Raw genomic sequence first — 7,733 nt, forward strand, 5'->3', positions numbered from 1 at the left:
TACCAAACCTGTTATATTGCCATTCACAGATATACATATTTATCCTTGGCAATTGTCAGAAAAGTGCAAAAATTACTCCCACAGTATGATTTTATCCAAGATACTCACTCTAAGCTCATTGCATTCTGCCACATTATACATTATCACTTGAAATCAGCTATTCTTTACTCCAAGTGGCATGAAAATTTTGCTATATATACCATTTCCCGTTGTGTTCATGCTTTTCCTATATAGTCTTAACACAGACTACCTTACAGAATCTTATAACTAAGTTACTCTTTCAGCTGGCCCATAGTGAGTCTTGCTACCAGAAAGACTATTAGCATAATTTTGATGGTGTCTCTGTTGCCCATCCAATACACTGTAAAAGAAAACCACTCACGTTTCTAATGACCATGGAAACAAGTATTTCAGTGCACTTTTGATACTTGCTAGTTAAAAAGAATTACAATTCCAACTCTTATTCACTCCAACCCATTATCAATAAAGGTATCGCAACCAGTCTGCGTGAGGACAGTCTGGACCTGGCGAAGATACGTTGTGGAGTCAACAGCATTAAACACTCAGATTTAAGCAGGTGATGATGGTTTTGCTTTCAACACTACGGCACGAGACTGACCTTCGGAAGGTGAAATGCACAGAAAATGTAATAGAAAGGTTAGCTCCTGAATGTATGTTTTCCACATTCAGCATCCAGTACATTACAGATGAAGGGAATATGCTGTATGCAGGAACACAAACACACATTGTGGCATTTGTTGACTTTAGACAGAGTAGAAGACATTAGCGTAGACATGACAAATTAGTAAACGGTACCAACGTTGATTCAACATATTTAATTGTCAAAGGTTAAGAGTCACAAATTATAGCTAGAGCAGAACTGACGTTTCATGAGTGTGAACAGGCTGATGCTCTCTACAGCCAAGAAGAGCTCTGGCAACTTCTTCACCTGGGAGCAGAGCACCCGCACATTGCCAAGGACATCGCTTAGGCGTCTTACAAGGTCGGAGGTTTTCTATCCATGCGTGTGGAGCCACGAAAACGTACTGGTCCGCAAATTTTATTCTTAAACACGAATCGATGTCGCCACGCTTTCACCGCCGGCAAGGCTCGCAGGTAACATCAGGAGAGTTTGTCCGAAGCCCTCCGTTGTGTGCCACAGCCATCGTGCCAGTCAAGCAGTGCCACCTCGTGGAGATCTACCCGTACAGAGGGAGACGGAAACGCAGACACGCTAACCGCTGCCGGGCTGAACACGGTCCTCAAAGCTGGTACACCTCGAGGTGAAAAGCAAGCAGTACCCTGCTGGGAAGGACACCCACACGCACGCACTCCATTGCTCAGAAGCGGTGCGTCCATCCCCGGCCGGGAGGGCAGCTGCTGCCCCGGCCGTCCGACTTGCAAGGCAAAATAAGGTTGATGCCGGCCTGAGGGAGGCGAAACCGGCCCCTTGGGGCCTGCGGGGTGGCGAGGAGGCCACAAGCCGGGAGGGAGGGAGAGGCCGAGGGGCCTGAGGTACGCGGCAAACCGCCAACCGCAAACCGCCTCCCGCCCCGCCAGGGCGGCACGAAGCGACCGGCGGCGGCAGCAGGGCCGCGGCGCTACCCCCGCCCCGGAGAGCACGCCCCGCCTCACGGCGCCAACGATTGGTTGCGAAAGGGGGGAGGGCGGCCAGCCCGGCCAATGAGAGAGGCCAGCGGCGCCGCCGAGCCAATGGGCAGCCCCGCTTTTCGCTTCGCGCGTGGGGGTGCCCCAGCCTATTGCAAGCGCGGCGCGGCGGGGGTGAGGGGTCAGAGGTGAGAGCGACGCCCCCGGAAGTGGAAGCCGGAGCGGCGCTGCCTCCCATTCTTTCGGAGCCCGCGGCGCGCACGAGGGCTTCCCGCGTGGGCCTGTGTTTCTCGGGCCGCTGCCGCGCGCCGCGTCGCCATGGTGAGGGCACTGCCCGCGCCGCGCGCGGGAAGGGGGCGCGAGCGGGGGAGGGGGGGGGGTAGGTAGGTACGCGGGCAGCGGGAGCCGCGGCCGTTAACGGTCCCGAGCAGCGGGGCGGGGCGGAGCGGAGCGGGAGGGGCAGTGGGCGGGCGGCGCTGACCGGCTGCTGTCCCCGGCAGAGCCTGCCCCTCAACCCCAAGCCCTTCCTGAACGGGCTGACGGGGAAGCCGGTGATGGTGAAGCTGAAGTGGGGGATGGAGTACAAGGGCTACCTCGTCTCCGTCGACGGCTACATGAACATGCAGGTGAGGGCCGGGCCGGCGGCGGAGGGGTAGGAACCGTCGGAGGTGCCGGGGGGGGGGGGGCAAGGTGGGGCGCTTCTGAGGGGTCGGCTCGGCCCTGTATCGGGTGGGAGCGGGGTCGCTCGGCCTCCCTGGTCGGTCACTGTAGCCGGGCGGTGGGCTGCGGGGCGCAACCGCCATGTGCTGTGCGAAGCTGCTTCTCTTCTAATAATTCCGAGTCTTGCTGGTTTTCTTCTCAAGCTTGCAAACACAGAGGAGTATATAGACGGCGCGTTGTCCGGACACCTGGGTGAAGTTTTGATAAGGTAATTAGGATATTTATGGTAGAGGCAGGGTTTCTTTAAATCTCCTTACCACTTGTGTTAAAACTTGTATTGGTAGATGCTGTGCTTCTTGTCTAAGCAAGATGCTAAGTGTTAATGTAACTCTTATGTGAAGGCTATGAGATCCTTTCTGAGGGGAGGAAATATGAATTCTGAAATATTTGTAAAGAAGTCTTTACAATCCCTATTTCAGGTAACTAAATACCTTAGTTTTCCAGATTATTGTAGGTCTGTTCATCCCTTGGCATTGGTAGTGTATATTACTGTATTGCTACTGAAAACATTTTGCATGGTTGGACATTTATACTTGACCACAACTGTTAAACCAAGAGTAAAAATTTCTTGTACAGCATTGTCAACCAGTTACTGCTTTTACAAACTTGGGGTTTTTGCAGTTGTTATGAACTTTGTGGGAAGCTGTACAAGGTCAACAGCAGCACTTTGTTAGGCAGAATTTGGCTGGTGCCAGGCTACAGTCAAGGAGGCAAATACTTACAGCAGTGTAGATAAGGCATAGAAAATTAAAGCACTTACAGCTAAGGGAACTCTTTGTTTCTGTTTACAGGTGCAATAATGTTTTGTACATCAGAGGTGTGGAAGAAGAGGAAGAAGATGGAGAAATGAGAGAATAGGTGTTTTGTATATCTGGAAATAAACTTTTTTCTCTTTTTTTTTGTTTTTCCATAATTTTGTAATAATGTGTTTACTTTTTTTTCCATTGTATTTTAATATGGGGGAAGTTAACTCTTAAAAAGGTGTCTAATCTTTTATTGGCATCCAAAAAACTAATGCTGGAGGAATAGGCAATTATTTCAGTTTAAAACTGAAAATATTGGAATGAAAAGTGAATATTTAAAAACAAATAAACGCACACCCCCTCCAACTTTTACCAGCATCAGCAAATGCTGCTACTGTCAAGGGAAATATCTGAATTTAAGTGATTCCTGGAATAAATTAAATCTTCAAAATTGTGTACTCCAAAATAAAATAGATGGTTCATTCAGGTATCAGCTCGGTTTAGTGTCAGTGTCGGTACTCTGCCATCAGGTAGTTGTACTGAATGCAGGCTAGTGTGTGATAGAAGGTAAAGGACTCTTCATCGTCATGTGTATGTGACTTTGTCCTGCTGTCATTCTAAGCTGAATCACCGAGTAGACTGAAGGAGCTGCAGGCATAGCCTTTTCTCTAATGATGATAATAACGGGCTGTAGAGTGAGCAACAGAAATCTTTCAAAAAATACCCTGATGTGCCTGCTGCAGGCTACTGATGATTTGGTAATGATTCCTTCAGCTCTGAATCGGTTAATTAAGAGGATGCAGCTGTAACGCTTTGTAGCTTTATTTCAGCAGAAACTAAGTTTCACCTCTAAGTGAAAAACTGTAAGTCATCTTCAGTATTTGCAGGAACCTCATTCTTAGCTGTCTTCTCTGCTTTAATGGCTGCAGGCTGTGAACAAAATACCAGTTAGCTTCCCATCGGAGACACAGGAAAATATGGCAGTCTATATAGTTTACAGTATGTATGTAGTTACTATTTAAATACACTTAGTCTTTAAACCCATTTATAAACTCTTTGGAAATAGTTGTGAAGACTTCACTGTAGGTGAGATGTGGAGATCCATTATACCCCAGTGTCTCAGACATATTCTGCTGCTTTGAGTCACAAAGCTTGAAGTGTGGCTATACGGTCATTATTAAGGAAGGACATGTTTGTACCGACTTTGTAGCTCACATCCACACAAACAAAAGCCTCTTGGCAGCTTGGTCCATAGACTTTGATGGCATTAATAGAATTAAGACAACACACTGCAAAATGGGAGTGTACTTTCCCAGTCTCTGTCATAAAAAGAAAGTCTCTGTTACCGGAATGTTAAAGTTTTGGCAGGAACGCAATAACCATGTTTTCAAATGTTAAGAGTAAACACTGAGGTTAACTGAATGTCCCATACCTATCAGCGTTGCTTAATGAAAGGCCATTGCTTTGCCAGTGCTGCCAGTCTGAGACTCCCTGCTTGAGGCTCTGACAGAGCTAAGAATCGCTGCCTGCAAGAAGTGGTTTGGAGAGGCATTCTGCACACCAGAACCCAGACAGCTAGAGGTACGCTTCATGAACGTACATTACAACCGTTGTGTTACCTTGACCCTTCTCTCGTCAGTGATCGCATACCATAATGCTGCTGTCAAATACAGAAGTACTATCCCTGTTTTACACATGGGGAAAACAGAATTCCTCCTTTATCCCTCTGCAATCTCAATAGTGGAGCTTCACAAAAGATAAAAATTCTTTGGTCCTCTGCTGTGGTCCCGGCCTGCCTTAGACGTGGTCATAGGGTGGGAAAGGGAGAGGAAGGGACCCTTTTCTGCTCTTTGCAGACTCCAGCCCCTTCCCTGACAGGATTCGTACAGGCAGGTTGCACTGAAGCCGAGATGATATGGAAAAAAGAGGTTTTACGGAAGCCTTCAACATGCCACAGGTTGTGTCATGAGCTTACTTGGTTTGCGTAAGGAGAAGAGCTATGTGATGGCAACCTAATTAGGGAATAAAACCAGCATTATGGCCAGCTTCCCATCTTGGGTTTAAACACCTCCACAAAGTGCTGGGTATGAGCTTTTAGTAAACCACTCAAAGCGGAGGCTGACTGGGGTCCTGCCACTGGCACCCTGGAGGCACTGTGGAGAGCTTGGCGCCAGCTCCGCGCCAGCCCCGGCTCTGTGCATCACCACCAGTAGCAGCTCGATGCAAAGGCTTCTGAAATAAGGTGTCAACACAAAGGATGTCTGTAAACTCGATCTCATACCTCAGCATATTCATAAATTAGTTTATCTTTCAGGTTAAACACTATTGTTTGTCACCTACAGAAAACCATCAGTGTTTTGTGCTATTTAAAATGAAAGTCTCAGAGACAAGTCAGTCGTGAGTGCAATTCCACAAAAACTCGGCTAGTGCTGGTTGTTTACCAGTAAATGACCCCACGGAAATCACTGCATACAGATCTCAGCTCTGCTACCTGGCCACCGAATGTGGTAGAACCTGACGAACGCTCTGGTTTGCATTCATTCGTTTTCATACTCAAATTCTATGTTTCTTTAGTAGCAGTCTGTAGTAGCTGTAGTGTACAGATAGGAAGAAAAATGACAGTTTATCACAAAGTCTAGCAGTCCATTTAAAGGTGGGTACGGCTCCAAATTTTTTTTCACCATCCCCTGAAGGACAAACTGTGGAAAGAAAGAAATCTGTGTGGACTGCTGTGTTTCTAAAAGGCCCAGTAAAATCAGTAGCTTTCTGTGGAGGGACAGCGTTCTAAACGAAGACCTTGGCCCTAAAACTCATATCTAGATGAAAAAAGACAAAGTTCTATGAGAATCTACGCTAAGATGAAGAATACAAAAGGAAATACAAGATAAGTGCACTTACATTTTGCAAAAGCAAGACCCCAGCCAGAACTAAGAAAACAAATATATTTTTCTCCTGTGAGCTGTCTCCCTCTTTCAAAGACTGAGATCATCTTTACAGAGTCTTGTACTTTCATTCTCAATGAAAGCGTGCTCCTTTCACTTAGCTTCAAATTCTTTTGAGATTTTTTGTTACGCATCTACAGGGTTTTTTTGATACGTACATTCATTAGACTTCAAACTCAGAAAGACGCTTTTATTTTTGCATAGCACCAGGCATCAAACACAGCAACTAAATAATACCTTGGCGTAGAACTTCATAACTAATCTTAGCTCTTACGCCCACACACTGCAAGGATGCATGCATGTGTTGTTTACCTTCGCTACCATGAAGTGTTCCATTCATTTCAATGGGAGAACCCATGCAGGTGAAGTTACACAAAGACCTACACACGTGCTTAATTCAGATTTTGGTCCTAAATGGTATGGAAAAAATTGCAATGCGGATGAAGGCAAGGTACTCTGAATACATCAGTGGAATTGGAGCTGGTCCTTAGTTGGTACAGAGTAAGCACCACGAATACAGACTTTTCCTTTCTTCTGGAGCAAGCCCAAAAGGCAGAATAATTGCAAACATTCCCTTACATTATGTATGTGTTTGTTAAAGATACAAATAAAAGGGCTTGTAATTTTACTTTTGAAATATAAGGTATATAAAGTAACTAAAAATAAAATGCTTTCATGTGTTTAAGTTGTTCAATTTGTTTATAGGATAAAAGAAATCAGAGACAAAGTAGTAGGACACTTCATCAGCAAAAGATTATACCCTGCAAAACTACTTACTAAATATGGTAAGAAGTTACGTAGTCAAAAAAAGCCTAGAAAGACTTACAGCAAGTCTCGAGGCATACAACACATAGTTTTGAGCTTATTTTTTGTGTTACTCATTGAAGTACAGGTTGTTTGCTGATTATTTTTTACTTGGAAACCTTCACATTCCTAGGAGTAGCCAAAAAAAGAGTACATGACCTAGCTGAGAAGACCCTAAATTCTTATCATTGCTGAGACAAAATGCTGCAAACTCCAATTCTGTCTGGCACAGATCACTGCAAAGAATGATGAGCTTTGGCCATAAGGCTGGATGCTGGAATGATACCAGTTCCAATGTCTGGATGTGTCTGCATCCTCACTCCCGACAGGACACAGGTGCACACAAGCTCTCCTTTTCCTTTTCGCTGTAGTTTTTGTGAAAAGGAAACCTAGACATATAGGTTGGAAAGGTTACACTATGGTCAGAGAGAACCATTCCTGCCAAATTAGGTCCCCTGGGGCAGACTGCGGTGCTCCCCCAAAAGGTCCCCCCATCACCAGGGGGTTATGGACTTTGCCAAAGAAGTCATTGAGACAGAACCTGGGAACAGAGGGAGGATTCAGAAAGCTCGTCTGAGCAAATGCAATGTTTCCATGGTTTGAGAGATGCAAAGTTTTTCTGAATAGGAAAAAGAAAATGCAGAATTTCTTCATTTTTACTTTTGCAAAGCTATGCAAAAAAAATGTGTAAATCTGATGTAAAACTCGGTCTGATATGAGGGGAGCCAAGAGTATATAACAAATTTGCAATTTAATCTGGGTCAATCCCACATTTCAAAGTCAGTTTCATCCATGTGATGCAATTTCCATGTTTGATCCTGAGGGTCCAGTAACCTCTGCTGCTTTTGTAAACAGGGAAATAGCATTCAGTAAATTCCACAAGCAATTAACTTTTCTTAAGACATGCACAATGCCT

The 7,733-nt window shown here is 45.5% G+C and overlaps 1 protein-coding gene across 1 annotated transcript; it reads left to right on the plus strand.

Annotated features, from left to right (window-relative positions):
• Window positions 1-1,770: 1,770 nt before the first annotated feature.
• SNRPF (small nuclear ribonucleoprotein polypeptide F) lies at window positions 1,771-3,241 on the plus strand. The gene is made up of 4 exons (XM_072884313.1): window positions 1,771-1,929; window positions 2,109-2,234; window positions 2,472-2,536; window positions 3,120-3,241. The coding sequence occupies exons 1-4, from the start codon at window positions 1,927-1,929 to the stop codon at window positions 3,184-3,186; spliced, it is 261 nt and encodes an 86-aa protein (XP_072740414.1). The 5' UTR covers window positions 1,771-1,926; the 3' UTR covers window positions 3,187-3,241.
• The last annotated feature ends 4,492 nt before the right edge of the window (window positions 3,242-7,733 follow it).

The sequence above is a fragment of the Ciconia boyciana genome, chromosome 1 (genome assembly GCF_034638445.1).
Source record: "Ciconia boyciana chromosome 1, ASM3463844v1, whole genome shotgun sequence".
NCBI lineage: Eukaryota > Metazoa > Chordata > Aves > Ciconiiformes > Ciconiidae > Ciconia > Ciconia boyciana.